The sequence below is a fragment of the Falco rusticolus genome, chromosome 8 (assembly GCF_015220075.1).
Source record: "Falco rusticolus isolate bFalRus1 chromosome 8, bFalRus1.pri, whole genome shotgun sequence".
Taxonomy (NCBI): Eukaryota; Metazoa; Chordata; class Aves; order Falconiformes; family Falconidae; genus Falco; species Falco rusticolus.
This window is the reverse complement of record NC_051194.1, coordinates 61558561-61576081: the sequence shown is the minus strand read 5'-3', so window position 1 is coordinate 61576081 and position 17521 is coordinate 61558561. Positions and strand designations below refer to the sequence as shown.

General features: G+C 41.5%; 1 protein-coding gene across 6 annotated transcripts in view; it reads right to left on the bottom strand.

Moving 5' to 3' along the window:
* Window positions 1–17521, bottom strand: part of MYO1B (myosin IB) — a 113117-nt gene that overhangs the window by 19117 nt on the left and 76479 nt on the right. For 3 of the 6 annotated variants that reach the window (XM_037396395.1, XM_037396396.1, XM_037396398.1), the window contains 10 exons: window positions 12646–12651; window positions 11424–11528; window positions 9874–9936; window positions 8933–9133; window positions 6603–6829; window positions 6224–6424; window positions 4860–4953; window positions 4272–4421; window positions 2038–2106; window positions 307–393 (listed from right to left, as the gene is read on the bottom strand). In XM_037396395.1, coding sequence (XP_037252292.1) covers window positions 307–393; window positions 2038–2106; window positions 4272–4421; window positions 4860–4953; window positions 6224–6424; window positions 6603–6829; window positions 8933–9133; window positions 9874–9936; window positions 11424–11528; window positions 12646–12651 — 1203 coding nt within the window. The remainder of the gene's footprint in view (window positions 1–306; window positions 394–2037; window positions 2107–4271; window positions 4422–4859; window positions 4954–6223; window positions 6425–6602; window positions 6830–8932; window positions 9134–9873; window positions 9937–11423; window positions 11529–12645; window positions 12652–17521) is intronic. The other 3 variants (XM_037396394.1, XM_037396397.1, XM_037396399.1) reach the window with 1 other exon arrangement.

Genomic DNA, 17521 nt, shown 5'->3' with positions numbered 1-17521 from the left:
TGAAAATGGGATATAGAAAAGCTTAGGAAAGAAAAGGTTACTGCAAGTCCCCAATGGTGCGAGAAAGAAAGAAAGAAACAAGTCACTACAAACAGCAAATACTAAAGCATGTCCCAGCTTCCCAGACTGCACCAGCAAAAGAATGTTAGCAGCAAGAGAAACAAACAACCAAAACAATTTAAATAATTAAAGAAAAAAATCAGCAGTTTAAGCCACTGAAAATATGCCCAGATAACTTTATCCTGATGGGCCTTCTTCATTCTATGTAGGGACAACTAAGTGCACAATTTGTTGCCATTCTCTTACCTGGGTACCATGCCAATAAGCAGCAATTACTGTGGCAGCCTCGTTACAACGTTTCTGATGTTTAAGTTCCCGAAGAAGTTTCCGAGCCTGTAAACCATTGAAAAAGATTGTTTTATTAAAAAAAAAATTACTATCATTTCTTAATGATTTTCAACTAAGGCACTGCAACCTATAAATCTAGGCAAAACCAAAAAAACCAACAATGCCTCCAAATCTCCAAGCAAATAAATTCATAAATGCTGCGCAGCCTAACGTCCGCTGGTCCCGGGAGGATTCTGCACGCAGTGAGAGCTCGGGATGGGCAGTGCAGGGGATCTCAGCTCAATGGTTAGTTGTCTCCCAGATTTGCTGCATCACCCAAGATACCTATGTGTCTGTCTGTACAACGGCAACAATGCTTTTGCTCCACACGGTGTACGTCTTAGCCATTTGCACTGCAATAAAGAATAAATTGCCTGGCTTCAGGTCACACTTGAGGTCACACCAGGCTTTTACCCAGGGCAGCACTACCACAAACAAGCGTGTTCTCCAGTGAGAAATGGAAAACCGTAACTCAAGATGAGATGATGCTTTTACCCAGTTTTCTTCAAATAATGCTCATGGGAAAAGACAGCGTGTCAACAGTTGGACTGGAAGGGTATTTTTAACTCATTTAAACAAAATAAAGACAAAGTAAAAAAAAAAAATCAAGAAAAATAGCACTGTCAAATGATGCTAGCTTATTGCTGGCAAACTTTAAAACCCTCTGGGCAGGAGAGGGCTGTTCACACCTACAGCTAGTAACTGCAGCCCCCTCCTTCCCCACCTGAGAGCAAGGGAACTGACTCTAGAATTAAAGGCAGTCCTCTCTTCCCTGAACAGAGCAAAAAGCCACATTTTGTGAGGTGGCGGATGGTTAACAAGAAAACATTTTTCTCTGAAGCTGGACAGCAGTAGTTTCTTTAAGCACTGTGGCCACTTTCCTGTGAGCTGTTAACTGCATTTTCACCTGGTAGTTCAGCATCACTCCTTAAGCCTCTACTACAGGTGCAGGATTACCCCTTCATGAAGTACAAAGCTCTCAGAGAAGCAGCCAAGCCGTAGCCAGCTGAGGCAGAGGACAGGCACACAGCACAAGGTACTCGCCCAGCACAGGCTGAGCACAGGGCGCTGCCACCCCTCCGCCAAGCACACACAGCATCGAGGGCTTCACCCCAGCAACATACTGCCCAGGTGACCTAAACTATTGTCAACCTGCTTTCAATCTTGTTCATTCTTTGAGCATCCTGTTTACCATAAAATAACCTCCAACCACAACTTAGTTCTTCCACATCAGTCCCACGTCACAGTTTCCCTAAGCCCAGCGGCAGAACCCCGCTCCAGAGCTGCTGGGCTGCCCGCTTGCGTGTACCTCCATCTGCTGTGAACATCAGGCTCCCTCATTGACACACGTGAAGCGGGCACCTCTGGCCAAATTCTCCGGCAGAAGACGGCCCAAGCACAACCCAGAAGCTAGCACGGTCCCAGCCACCCACGGGCACCATCTGCAGGGACATGCAGCCAGCCCAGGCTGCACACAGATGTCCCAAACCCACCTCTTCATGGCAAACGCAAGCATTTAACAGCAGCCGTGGCACAGCCCCAGCTCGGTGGGAGCTGGCGTGGAAGTCGGGAGGCTCAGTGCATTTGGAATGTGTTTCCTGACCCGCTCCTTACCTCCCCGTGCAGACACAGCTGCAACAGAAAACTCACCTTCCATCCTCTGATGTAAGACTGAACTATAATAGCCGAACTCTTTATCTTCTGATACTTTTTTTGTTGCTGTATTGGAAGTAAATATGTGATACTTAGAACATTTGCAACTGCAAAATACTGTGTAATAAAACATTCATTACTAACATTTGAAAATACGATTAAGGATACAAGCACTAAACGTAAAAATTGAACAATTTTTCATCATGCAGATGAGAGTGTAGATTCTGTACTCAACCAGAGGGGAAACAAAGCACATCAACAACGCTGCACGGACAATGTCACCCTCTGTGTACAGAAACACTAAGTTCATGGTCAGCAGCAGCACAAAAGTGACATGGATTAAACACTAACAGTAGCAGCTTTATTTGTCTGTCCCACCGACAGGGTAGCATACAAACCATCACAAATGCTCAGGTTCGTTGGCTAAGCTTTTTGCCATCTTTTCATAAGACTTGTGCTGTTCCTATTACCCACAGTCCCTTCATAATACCAAATGCTGATGATAACTTAGGAACAGGAAAAAAGAGAACCCATGGATTCCAGAATAACATGCTGGAATTCAAGTATGCCAGTCAGAACGTTAAATTTCCCAGAGAGCCGAGCATTTTCCTCCTAAAAAGTCAGACCTCCAGTAGACCAGTGCCTAGTATACTGCTAAGTGAACAACAGCTGACAGACTTTGCAACAAGGCTTTTAGACCGCACAGTCAGCCCACTCAATGGCAGTGAACATCTCTGCAAGCCAGCATCCCCCCAAGGCCACCTTCATGCCATGGCTGACATCCGTCATGCCTTGCAAGGGAAAAGACAGGCAAGTGTCTGCAGATCCTTTGGCCAAGCCTCCAGCAGAAGGAGTTGTCAAAAAAGCTTGGTTCCTTAGGAAGGAATTCCTTAGGAAACACTCCAAATCACAGTGCCTAACAGTCACGTTGGGTTAGGAGAATAGTGCCCTCCATCTACAGGAGGAGGCTGAGGGAGTATTTTTATTGTCACCCGTAAGGAATTCTGAGAGTTTTGCTATGGTTTCATCCTCCATTCAAAGACAACTGCTGCCACAGTTCACCAGTGAACCAATAAAGGGCTACAGTTAATGATGTAAATATGGTCACAAATTTGTTTTCCTTTCTTCACATTAAACGTTGTGCCAATCTAGCTGTGGCAACTCTATTTTCAAATCATTAAGATTGTCTGAGATCATAATGAAGCCATGTGGGCACGATGCAATTCTGTAATCATGTTGTTTGTAGAAGCGGTGCATTCGGTCATGGAAGTTCAGAGAGAAGAGTTTTCACAGTAAAAAAGCATTTATTCATATTTCTTCCAAATGACCTGTACTTCTAATTATCCAAGACAACTGAACCAAACACTGATGGCTTTCAAGACGCTAAACAGAAGCGCTCATTGACTAAAAACCAGTGATTGTCATTCTACAACTTGCAGTTTAAGAAGATGCTTTCTTTCCGTATCCTATATTTCATCAAGCTTTCGGATATGCACACACTAGTAAAATGCAGCTGTGTAGTAATTGTTTTAAAACTTAGAAAAGATTTACTGTTTTTAGGTCAATGTTATTTACTAACTGAGGAAAAGAAACACGAGCCATCTAACAGTACCGTTCAGTTCATGACATGGAATACGCAGTCTACAAACAGATTTGGAACTGTTTTAGAACTGTTTCAGCATCAATACTGAACTATACGACTTATGAGCTATCATTAAAACAAATCCCTGGGATGCTCCCAAGCAGCATTGTTGAGCCTCAGATGCAAAGGTTCCAAAAAAGGCAAAAATACAAAAAGCCTTAGGAATGACTGAATTCCACAGAATCGCACATGTATATTACTGAACATTTTTTTTTCACACATTAACCATCTGTTTTGAAAGCCCTGTAACTGCCAGGCAGCATACCGCTCCAGCTGAATGAAACAGACTCTTCCCAGCTGGGCCACCAAGTCCTGCTCTCCTGGAGCTAACGGACTCTGGTGAGCTTTTTAATATTTTAAGCAGAAGCAGAATGTAAACGCTTAATAGTGCTCTACAGAATTGTCTTTATGCATGTTATTGGTACTGAAATACTAACATAAAATTGAATTCTTTCAGCACTTCTCCATATATATCAAGGAAAAATATTGTATGAAGGTTGCATGAAATACCGCAGCAAGGTTCTACGAAAAAATGTATTAAATGATGAAGACACAACCCCACACCCATTTAATAAGGACAGTATCTTACCGCGTATCTCCTGTACCAGGAAGCAATCACAATCTGGCTTTTTTTCATCAACAAGAAGTGTGTGCGGCACTTCCAACCTCTATAAATCTTCTCGATTAGAGTAGCCAGGTCCTCCAGCCGCTGCTTTCTCAGATCTTCTAGTTTGAAGAGCTGGGTGTGGGGGTTTGTAGGGTTTTGTTTGACATTGGAAGAAAAACAGCGAGGGAGAAGAGAGCAGAAAAAAACCCATAAGCAGTGCTATTGCAAGAGAAATCTCTCTGTCATTCAAGCCCCCCTTCAGATGCCTTTTGCTTTATTCATCTCCAGAGCTACAGGCAGCTACATCAGCAACGTTTGTGGCACAGATGCCGTTTGTTGCACAGAAGTTACATTAAATTCAGGCTGACAGCTACTGCAAAGCCTTAATTCACACCAATTGTACCAGGTCTAATATTAAAAAGTGCCTTTTTCAATGCTATCTTTCAAGGCAACACAGCAAAACACCATATCTAGAAAAATCTGTAGTAACCAGCTAGTGAATTACGCAGTTTGTAACAGGCCATCCTCATGAAAGACAGCTTGATTTTGCAGAAGACATTGCTCACTTACTGTTCTTGGGTTGCGGATGAATATCTTTGATCTGCCAAATGAAAATTCTTCTTCAGGGATTTCCAATTCATTAAACAGTACCTCTACTCCAGCCCTAGTAAGAAGTAAACGAGCTTAACAAACATGACCCCCAGCTCTAAAACTTCTTAGTTTACATATTCACAGATTAATTTACAGGAAGTATATGAAAGCATATTTTAAATTCTTAAATAGTGCTTGACATAAGAAGATTGAAAACCTAACTCATTTACTCACTGGTTATTTAGCTAAAAGCAAGAATAATCACTGTAAAGACTCAGAATAATATGATGAAAAAAGAGCAATTTTTATTTAACAGAATCAGCAATGGCTTATCTTTTCCTCCCACATCTATAATGAGCTTACTTAAAAAAAAAAAAAAAAAAGGAAGGAAAAAGGAAGAGCTCTCGCGCTAATGTCAAAATGTGAAAAAAGATCAATGAGTTTGACATATGCTAACGTTCTACACGCCACCAATTCTATTTTATAAATTTTACAAATTTTATAGATGTCAACAAAAAAGGAGTCACACAGATCTTTGCTATGACTGTAACAACACTGTTGCTGTCAATACTGCACTCCCACTGCTATCTCAATAACCTAAAGATTTAAATTGTAGCTAAAGATATTAATCTATTATGAAAGAAATTTAAATCATGCTATTGGTGGCCATGTGCAAAAAGGATTTAGAGAAGCTCATTTGCTGACCCAAGATGTCATCTATTTTTATACACGTGAATACTATGCAATTGAAAATTATATATTTAACACAGTTGATTTGCAAGAGGTATCATCTCATAGCTCTTCTCCAATCATTATGTAAAATTATTCTTGAAAGGACAGAGGAAGATTGCATGCCTGTCTTCAAAGAAGTGGGTGTTCCTATACTTTGAAAGTCGGTTATTAAAGATAAGCGTTCTTTTGATCTCTCCAGACCTCCTAGTCATTTTGATCCCACTCCAGCATCTCTCTCACCCTTTCTTTCAGGCCCGGATGAGTAAAGGCTGCAATATATTCCAAACCCAACGCGACTTCCTTGCTCACACACAAAATCTTTTCCATTAGTAGATCAGTTCATCACTAAAATCACCTCCTTTGCCAAGGAACTGTAATTTTTAGCCTACGGAAAATTACGTTTGCCAGTGAACGAACTCATCCAAAATCCAGAACAAGATGCTAAAGAACAATATACAGGTAAAACACTTGAGCTGCACTAGCCTACTTCTAAATTTACTTTTAAAATAACTGAAAGTTCAATAAATTAAAAAAAAAAAAATCAGAATAGGAGGAAGGCAGTAATTTCCCTCACTGGAACAGGACAGGTCAGAACACCGCTGTTTTCCTACCTGGCTGGCCCTCTCCAGTGGGGCCACGTCTGCTTGCACAGCATTTTGTACCGTTCCAGGCACGGCTCGTACGCCTGCCTGAAGGCATAACCTGCCCTCCTGACCCGCACATTCTCCAGAAGACCGAGGTAGCGGATCTGGTGGCACACCAGGGCGTCATTGAAAACATGCGCAGCCTTCTTGTCGTTGGGTTTGATGCATCTGGAAAAGGAAATGAACAGGGATGCTTGTTTGCAGCACTATGTGTCAACAACTATTATTGTGAGTTTAAACCATAGATTTCAATAGTTTATCCTTGGAAATCAAGAATTTTTAGTTATTATTATATTTAACGTCACCGAATATAAATTCACAAAAGCTTTGCCACAGGGTAACTGACCTGATATAGTTTGGATTTTTGGTCTGAAGATTTTTCATCAGGGTGGCAACCGAAGCCTTGAACTGTGAACCTGCTGTTGGTGGTCTCTTTAGATTGATCTTAGCGGGGTTACCTTCTGGGAACAAGGCTTTAATAAGGGAGTGATTGGCCTTCCACATGGCCTGGGAGAGGTCGCGGTACAGAAGATCATTATTTTTGTCAACAAATCCTTCCACCTGGTACATAACCTGAACAAGACAGAAGAGTCTCGTCAGAGCACATTTTGAACTGCAACACAGGCCAGTTCAAAATTGACCCAAGAAATTGATTTATCCTGCCTTCTCACGATCCAAAACAAACAAAAGATGTTTCAGCTTTCATTTCAGATTTGACATCTGGAAGACTTTTTGCCGGATAAAATTTCTGTGAACATGCTACCTGAGAAAGATGCATTTTCTCACACCACTAACAGTTCCTTGTGCTGATCAAGTCTGGTTTCTGTAATGGAAAAAATCCCTTCTCCCGTGTTAGCTCCAATGCACCACCACTTGACAATACTCCAAAACAACCTTTTTTTGGCTGACAAATGCTTTCCTCCCTCTATTTTGAATCACAGCAGCAAAAAACCCTTTTCCTTTCAAAGTACTAATGCTTACATTATTTGCCTAACTAATACAAGATATGAAGTATCACCTCCTGATACCACAGCAGCAAGCAGCTTCTGCAGACCTCAAGGGACTTATTTTAAAGGACTTTTAGCAGGAAAACGGCCCAACAACAAGAAGCACGAATGCAAAGCTCTCCGCTGGAGACCCAGGAGGCATCCAGGGGAACTTCAAGTAGATCTCAGGTTGCCACTAGCTTTTTGAATTTTTGAGGGTAGGGAATCTAGTTTGATTAACTGTGACAAGTCATCCAGCTGGTAACACGGATTCCTCAGCTTCATGATTTCTCAGTTCTGTGTAGATATGTACTATGTACACAGAATATTGAATACAGCTAATACTGACATAGCCATGTTTTACACAACAGCAAGCAACTGGGAACTCGGGCAGCGTTTTCCTTTGGAGCATGCGTCTCCGTTCCTGCAGGTGTGGCAAATGCCGCTACTGAAATAACAATTCATGTGAACTTGCTTATATTTCATAAAAGGAGGGTCAGACTTTTGTTGTCCAGTGACTAGATCAAAATGTTCTCCGCTGAGGATGGAAAAACAACATTCCTCCCAAAATAGGAGGAATTCACTGACTGCTCTGCTGGGTCAGTGAATGCCCATAACAATCATAGACCCTCACCGCCTGCTAAGGCACCATCTGTTCACAGTCTTCTCGAAGTACCGGGGCATTTCCAGTTTGCTTTGAATTTCTGACAGCCAAAGAAACCTAAGTATTAATCCCCAATAGATTATATGCAGTTACAAAATCTTCTTGGCAAATGCATATAACAAAGTTACTGAACGGCTGCCTCAAAGGCTGCAAGTATGGTGTTTCCAGGACTATTCTGAGTGAGCAAATTATTGAGCTATTCAAAATTGTACGACTGAGAAAATGTTAAAACCTAGGGAAACATTAAACAGTCCTAGGAAAATGAAACACTTCCCAAATATTCTTTATTGTGTGAAATTAACGGTTCAGCAGATTCGAACAAGAAGAATAGTTTCAGCCCCTACACTTGCTTTTACATTGGTTTTGTCTTCTTTAAAAGAATTTAATTATTTTCATTTTAATAAATAAAAAGTCATACTGAATCACACATCAAAAACTATAAGACTGTTATCTATTCATATTGCTTATGTCGCAAAAAGCAAACACATTTGCAAGCCCCCTGTATAGCTTTCTCTTCCATCTCTTTAAATGCAGACTGTCAGAATAAATTCAGTTCCTTCACATGTAAAGAAGCTCCACTTTCTCACCAACATGGCTAAGGACTTCAGCTAGTTCGGTGACAAAAACCTCATCTTCCAAAATACCTTGCCTTCATATGTGTGCAAAATTTGTCATTCTAAACAACGCTTCATTTCCAGAGACCTAGCAGGAGGAGATGTTCACCACCAAAGCACACGGGACATCCTCTCCCACTGATGGAAAGCGAACTGCCCTCGATTTCAGCTAGAGTACTGTGATCTCGGAAAACCTTCCACCCCAAATCATGAATCTCAGGCTTAAGACTGAGAAGATCAGGACAGACCTGAATTTATTATTATTTTTTTTAATCAGCTACTGACTCAAGGAATTCTCCTCCATTTCTGTAACCTCACTGAGCGGATGAAGAGCCTCCCTGCTGTACCATCGCTGGGCTTCCCGGGGTACAAGGCTCCCCACACACCGCGCACTCCCAGTTCCACCAGGTACCTTCCCAGCGTAATGCTGAATCCTGAAGCAGCTGTGAGGCAAGGAGGTGTCGTTGAGGAATCGGGAGCACTTGCTCATCCTGCTCTCAAAATGCTGGTGAGTGGCACAGACTTGGTTCAGTTTTTCTAAAAAGGTGTCATCGGTAACGGTTCCTGGTCTCAGGCACTCTTCGTCTAGCATGGCCAGGATTCCAGTCTGGTTCTGAAGTTTCAGGACAAGAGCTTTAGTGTCTGTTTCCATCAAGGCTGCTCACCTGTTTGACTTCTGCTACCCAGAAAAACGTTCCACGAGCCACCTCGAAGTGTGGCTCTTTTCCTCATCCCTGTTTCTAACGGATTTTTCATATCTGCATTTTTAAAAGACCGCTTCTCTGATCTTGAACTTCATGTTGGAGCTTCACATCATTTATTCAGACTCTAGAAACTCCAACTTAACAAAGTAGGCAGTTTATGGGAAAAAACAGCATATGTCTTCTGTTAATGGCTAAAAACTATTCTTTAAGGAATTCTACCTTCCTTGCAGCGCTAAGTCCATAGGAAGTCCTCTTATTAGATGCAAGTACTTTCCGTACTCAGTACTCGGCATTCAGTTACAAGCCATTGAGTTTTCTAGCGTCATTATAAAAAGAAATGTTTACAATGCTGCATGTGTATCTGCTATTGAAAACAGCACTAAATGTAAACATTTAAGAGTTGTTTGGGTATTTTTCTTTTTGTTGTTTTGCACGGGTGCTACTGAACATTCCTAACAAAGTAACATATAGCCTTATATATTAGTTTTTTGAAGTAAAATCAACTTTTACCATAAAAAAATCAGATGACTAATACAATGAGTGACTTGCTTTACAAAACCAAAGTGCATAAGGCTGCGTACAGACTCTACAGGTAAATTTAATCCACACATTAAAAAATTATTCAGATAAATTCTTGAATGCAACTTACATTTTCTATTAGGTCACAAATTATAGCGTTGTTGAAATACTCAATATGAGTCCATTCAATCCCCTGTAAGAAAAAAATAAAGAAATGTGTGAACAGGAGAAGGATGAACAGGGAGCTTTTCCTTTAGGCAATTATATTCCACTTACCTAAGATACTACTTTCAGATTTAATTCTATAGGCTTACCAACCTTTTATTTATTAAGAAAGAAATGCAATCATCTACTACTAACATGATCTGTGCAAAATGACCGCCCTTGAGCAGCTGCCAAACTTGCTCTCCATTCCTTTCCCCCACCCGTGTCAGCTTCCCATGCACTCCCCTGGCGCCTCGCCACGCTCCCCCGCCCCAGCACCCTCTGCCCACGCTCCCGCTGCCTGCAAGGGAACCGGCCCATTGCCCTGCAAGCAGCCGAGAGCAACATTTCTAAGCTCTTAGTTGTTGTTTTGTTTTGTTTTTTAATGGGAGGAAGAAAGAGGGCTAAATTTAGCTGAGACCATCTGAAAAATCCAAAGGTTGGCTGTTGTTCAGATATTCCTAATACCCTATTTTTTTTTTCAAATATCAGTGATAAAATTTCCAAGATGAGATGCCAAATGCATCAGGGGGTAACACTGGTAGGGCAAAGGACTGGAAAAAGAAAGGACAAATTTACTTTTTCATTTGCGTTCTGTGCTATACTTCTCGCAGTTAAGTTTTATCAGAGCATTTGAAATATCATTCAAGAACCAAATTGCAGTAACGATGTTTCAAGAGTTTCACCACTGAATGCAAAAAGAAAAAAAGACACGCCCAAATATTATCCTCAGGATTGTAAGGCAGGAACTTTATTTACATTTTTAGGAATGTTTATATAGCGAAGTGGTATCTTCCAATTTGAGTACAGACAGCATACACCAGTTTTCTACAGCTGTGATCCGATATTTCATCTGAGCTCTGTAGATCATGGGGGTAATCCTAAAATCCACTAAAACTTTAACTTGATGTTCACTTACAGGGTAACATCAAACACCAGAGTCTGGGTTCCAAAGTGCATCTCAAATTTACCCATAAAGCTCACACAGCTCCCTCTAATACTTAATTGAAAGAAAACTAGAACCAAAAATATATTTGCCGTTTCTTTCCTCTCACGTGCTCTTGTTTTACCTACCCAGTCCCCCTCTGGCACAGGATTAGCTGTGGCTGCTGTTGGGGTGTATCCTAGGTACCGCTGCGTAACCCAAAACACAGGCTGTAGGGTAACGGCACTAATACCAGGATGTCAGATTAGCCTCCTAATAAATTAATTAGCCTTTGCTCAGAACCACGAGCCACTGTGGCAAATGGACGAGCACTCGGTCTGGTTTTTACCTGGAGGACTCATCATGTGAAACAAACCCCAAGCCAACCGTTCCTGCTCAGTGTAACTACCACAGGGTCCTACACAAACATGCTCCACGCCAGGTCAGCAAAGCGACGGTTCCCTAAAAAGAGGTTCCAGCTTGGATGCCTGTGTACCTCACAGGGACAATGGGAAGAGGAGAGGACAAGGAAAGACCCGTTCACGTTTTACCTCTCGGATGTACTCCTCCTGCTCTTCCTTGAGGGTCAGCTCAATGAAGATCTGCTGCAGCTTCTCATTACAGTAGTTAATAATGAATTGCTCAAAGCTGTTGTCCTGTCAGATAAAACAAGTTTGCATTGGCTGTTGTGTAGACACCCAGGAACTCGGCTGGAGTGAGTTACTGCAGCAGCTGCAATTCCACAAGCCGCTCCATTAACTACTCCTTCCAGTTTTGCCAAGTGATGGCTGGAGTTGTATTTTATTGAGATTAGTTTGGAAATTCTAGACCAAATCCTTCCCTGCAGCTTTCTTCCTTGGGAGGGACAAACCCTCTGTGAGTGATATCCATGATGCCTCTGTATCAACTCCTTGGGATAAGCCATAAGGGCACCTGTGGTGTCAGGGAATAAAAAACAGTTTTGTCTGCACTTATCGATCCCCATATGTCCAAAGTAGCCTGCTGCAGCTTCGGATAAATAAAATTGTATCAGCAGCATTAGCTCTTTTCCACTCAAAGAATCCTGTTTCACTAGTGATCGAGGCTCGAGCTGCTATTCTGGCCACAGCTGAGCGGGGGTTTAGGGATTATTGGCTCCAGAGGTCACCCCACACCCTCCCTGCCAACAAACTGCTCGTGTAATTGCCTGCTGAAACGATGGGAATTAAAAAAGAACTTTATCAACTAAAAAATCCTGCAAAAGGCTAATTCATATAAAAGTGGGTTAGGGAGCAAGCACGGGCGTGACGCTTTGGAGCAGGGGCTGGAGCAGAGCCCAGGAGAGGGGGGCTGCAGCCCCAGCAGCCCACGCTGTCACGGCCACGTGGCAGGGGCACATAAATCACTACACCTTTGCACATGACCAAGTAAGTCTGCTATATAACACCTGTCAATACCTGTGAAGCTCAAGGTATGGTGACAGAATTTTTATGACTTAAGAGAAACTGCAATCACTTACATGGTTAAATTAAGGAGATCTGTTTGCTAAATGGTATTAAGAACACACAAGCAGATTAGAAAATATTGAGGCAGCACAGATTTCTGTTATCATTTTAGTTGTAGGTAAAGCAAAATCACCAAAGCTGATCACCAAACTTTCTCAGCCACATCAATCTCTGCCCCTCGCACCAATCACAACTGTCAATCGGAGACTGCAAGACTTGCATAGCTCTAGATGAGAAAGCTAAAATTTGGCATGCATCAAACCCAGCACGGCAAACAAGTCATACTTACTGCGTTCTGTTGCAAAAAGAAATAATTACATAAACTGCAGTCAGTATTTACAGCACTTCCACAACAACACAGGATGTATCTAGTTACATTTATTTAGTGTACTGAGCAGATCAGTCTTTTTATCAGGCCTGTATTTGTATGTCATTGAAAATATGAAGTACTACATAAACGTAACGTATTGCTTCTTTGTAGATGAGCATATCTTTAGGCACCGTCAAATAAACCACGGGATTGGGGCACATCACGGCGTAACACAGGGGAGCATTCCTGCATTGCCACGTCTCTAAATCACCCTCTATCTTTTGTCTCAAAAAGCCACATATATAACCTTCGGCAGACAAATCTCATTAAAGGGAGAGGAGAATGGGGAAGGGAAGAGGGTACTGGGGGAAGAATGAGGAAAAGTTTATTTGACACGCTCAGATAAAGCCATCGCTTTAGATACACTGAGTTTGAAGTAAAAGGACCCCAACTGACTCATCACCTTGACAAAGAGGAAGGGTAAAACACACTCCGTACCCTCCTGCCAGGCACACGCCACCCGGCGCAGCAAGACTGTTCCTCCGACAGCCCATGTTATTCCGATCGCAAGGACCGCAGGACTTTTCGCTCACGCATTATACGCAGGCTTTGTCTTCAAAAGAGGATGGAAACTGAACTGCAAATCCAGCTAAACCATCTAACTAAAAGGTCGTTAACAATATATTAAAGTAATTGCTAGATGCTTTCCCGATTTGCTAGGTATTTGCAATATTTATGGTTTGCCAAAGAAAGGCAAACCAAAATCCACAGAGTTCTTCACAAATCACTCCAAGCTATGAAATTCTACTTGCCATTGCCAAGCCACTGAAAATTGCTATTCCAGGAAAAAAGTCGTTGAAGAGCAGTAGCAATTTTGTTCTTTATGTACAATACAGAGCAAAAGGCTAACAGTTAATTACAGCCAGGGAAATGGGGAAAAACATTCGGAATTACTGAAATTCTCAAAACGCTTAACTCCAAACAGACCAGAAGATGTTCAGTGAATTAAATACACTTCAGAAAGAGGCATTTTTTTTTAAAGGTTTTAAGAAATATTGTATGAAAAACCAATTAAAGTGTTTATCTCTGGGAAAATCTGAGTAAGGCAACAGAGACTGAGAATTTATCTTCCCTTATTGTATACCTGTAATTTTGAATTATGTGAGGGCTTCACAAAGCATAGATGCATGCTCACAAATGAGTCGTCCCCAATATTTTAACGAAGGCTCCTAGGAATTAATATGACAGAACTAGAAGGGATCTAAAGGACTTTTGACATTGTTTTTGAGAAGGCAATAGAGAATGAATAGTGTCAGTGACAGCACATCACTAAATCTGTTCAGGAGAAACGGGCTGGAAGGACTCAGCCATCAGATACTCTCCTTGCTCTTTACGCTAACCATTTGCATTAAGCCACAGAAAGGGTTTTGACCCACACAGCAGCAGCACTGTCCGACCCAAAATTTCAGGAAGAGTTAGTAAATTCAAATATCCTTAGGAAATTTTAGGAAAAAAAAGTAATAGTTAAGACCAGCACTTCTCAAAGTGTCAGCTTCCTTTCCAGGCTGTGATTCTGCTACTTTAATTTTGAGAGCATCACTTCAATCCCTGCATTTTTATAGCAGCATTTCAAACTATCCCTTTGAAATCCCTGTGGAATACAAAGTATAACCTTTGGGGAAGAAAAAACCACTCAGTTTCTCAAATTAAATTCAAGGTGCTGCAAAACAGAATGTCACTTGAGATAGGCTTAATGTCATGTCAAATTTACAGATACAGACAAAGCAACCTCCCTCAGCTTATCCTCACAATCTTTTATCAGGTGCAACAATAAATTTAGACGAAGTGGAAAAATTCACTGACAAAAATCAAAGCCTACTTCACCATGTTTTTCACTTCACAAGTAACAGTGTCTTGCTCATGCAGCTTTACTCTTTACCAGTCTTCAAACTACTAGACATCAGGGTGGCAATTCATGAACAGCAAGTTTTCGAACTCTAAAAAATGCGGCTCCATGCAAAAATATAGTGCTTATATACACAAGCAGATCATGATGTTGCACCTACTCAGGTTATTAAAAGTTGACCATGAAAAGATAAAAAAGTTCTAGTTTTGAACCGCTGCAATGTATTGCATAAAGATGCTTGAAAGTCTAAGGGAAATATTTTTTGTCCCTTAATGTTACTTAATTTCTTCTTTGGAAGACTCCAATCATGCATATCATGGAATCATCAGAAAAAACACAGATGGGTGTTCCTGATCTTATACATTGTTATACTAGCAAATACCACCAGCAAAAAGACAAAATATTTTTTTGTTTGTTTAAAAAAAAAATTTGGCTAAAAGTCTCTTACTGATCTCAAGCAGAAACGTCTCCACATGCTGATGCTGAGGGCCATGTCTGGCATTAGATTTATGAACACAAAATACAACGGGCATTTCCCCATTAAAACCAGCTACCTCCTTCTAACCTCTCCCCATAGAGAATTCAGATTCACTTCTGAGCACCCAGGTGCCAGCGATTTCCAGAAATACTGAGGCAACTAGGATACCTACTCAAAACTGAAACCTGGGCACTCTTCCATACTAGTAGGTAGGAATAAATTCTTACCTTCCACCTGCCTACTAGAGTCCTAGTTTTAAGTGTTCTGTTCTCTTGTGTCCTCTCCACTTCACTGTTTTCCCCAAATCAAGCATATGTTGTTAATTCATATCCACAGACTCAGCTGTATCACCAGCATCACACCTACACAAAGTGTTTCTCAATATTTCTGCTTAATCTTTCATCACACCAGCTCTTGCTGACAGCCAATTCAAAAATCTACATGTTGTTCAGTCTACAAGCACACTGACAGAGGTATGCAGTAACACCTTTTCAAATACCTTGTATGAACATACCTAGAACCAAAAAAAATACATGAGAAGTATTTAAAGGAAAAGCATAATTTAAAACAAAACCCAAACATTGCGTGCTGTGAGACTGACAGTTGAAATCAACAAAACTAATGCCATTAAAATTATTTTTTTGACCAGTATGGGGAGGGGAAACATAGAGAGACTGATGCTTTTGTTCCAACACCTATAGCCCTAGAAAGTAACTTTTCTGCAGGCAGCAGAAGTCTCTGACCCCCTCCTAAGACAGGCAGGCGATCCCAGGTAGTTCTACCAGGCTACCAGGCTCCTGCTGGGGCTCTAGAGAAAAAGCCAGACGGCAAAAGCAATGGAGATGGACAACACACGTCGCTGACATGAGTGGTGGAATGAATGGTGAAACCAACCAGCAAATTTAATTTATATTCTACTGTGGTGTCTGGGAATAAGAATTTTTATGTATGACCACAGACACATACAAGTTTATGAGATGAAACCAAGAAATATAAACGCTAGAAAGTGAAAATCGGCAAAAGGGAGAGCGTGCATTTAAAGAAAAATTTAAAAGACACTTATTTCACCTTAGAAAGCAATAAGCTACTTGTGACAAGTTCTAACAATTTCTTTTTATTTGTTTGCGAAGTTAATGAAGATATGTTATCAATATCCCTTTTCTGTTTACATACATAAACATTTCAGTAATCAAACTTGTTGAAATCAAACTTAATTGAAAAATATCTAAACTAGAATAAGCTCTTGCTTTTGTGTAAGTATCTCCATAGGCAAAGAACCAGAGAAGTGTATCATTTAACAATACGTATTCCATGTATATGTAATCGAACTAAGTTTCAGTGTATCTAATGGAAGCAACGATAAATGCCGAAGCTTCAGGGATTACCCTTTTTCTGCATTTGTGTAGCACAACCAGCCCCAGCCCCCAGTGATGCTGCCAGCACATGCAGAGAACCAGGCTCTCCGCACCCCATCCTGCTCTCGGCCCAGGTGCCCAGGCACACAATCTCACCCAAATCTGGAAATGAGAAATGAGGGTGAATCCAGCGCGCACGGCGTGTGTGCGATCCACGGGGAAACCCAGGCACAACCGCTTCAACAAATCAGCCTGACAAATTCCAGACCTGGGACAAGAGGCATTACAAACGGGCGGGCACCTACCCTCTCATCACATCCACTCCGGCACGAAGGCAGAGGAGCTGCTGCAGGGCAACACATCACTCCCACCACCCGAAGCAGAGCATTTTTTGTGCACTTGCTCTAGCATTTCGAATGTTTCCTCTGTTGGAAACTGCCAGCCGAGGGGGTTTACGTCCTTTCGCAAAATAAGCCTCTCTAAATACTTAAATTAGAATGTGATTAATTACATGATGATTAACTTCCTGGGGTGCACCTCTGCTGCTGAGCATTCTAGCGCTTAAGGAAATTACTGCTTTAAGTGTTATTTTAAAATTTCCTCTCTATCTGTACATATATATATACACACATATAAAAATAGCACCTAGGAGCCCAACTAGAGGTCCTTCTCTGTAAAGCTCCCCTCTTTCATAACCCTTGCCAGCAGAGACAGCTGATCAATTACAGATTGAAAATTCTGTTCTCTTCCTTCACACTGGACCAGGCTTTGCCCTGCGCCACCAGAGTGAACAGAGGGGGAGGTACGCGCAGCACGCGTTGTGCTGATGGGCAGCAGAAACGGGTTGAACAATTTGGAAAAGCAAATCTATCGCAAGGTAGAGTGCCTAGAAAAGGTGGCTGGAAATTGTGGTCTGGAGATTAAGGGAACTCCCAAAGCAACAGACATCCATGGCTGAGTTAGAGCCAAAGTCAAGACATGAAAAAAGGGTCCCCAGAGGCTAAAAGAATTAAAAAAAAAAAAAAAAAAAAAAAAAAGAAGAAGATGAAAAGATCCTGATAAGCCAGTTTGTGTGCTTTTTTTTCCCTCCCCCTCCAACTCTTCTTTCTAGCAAAC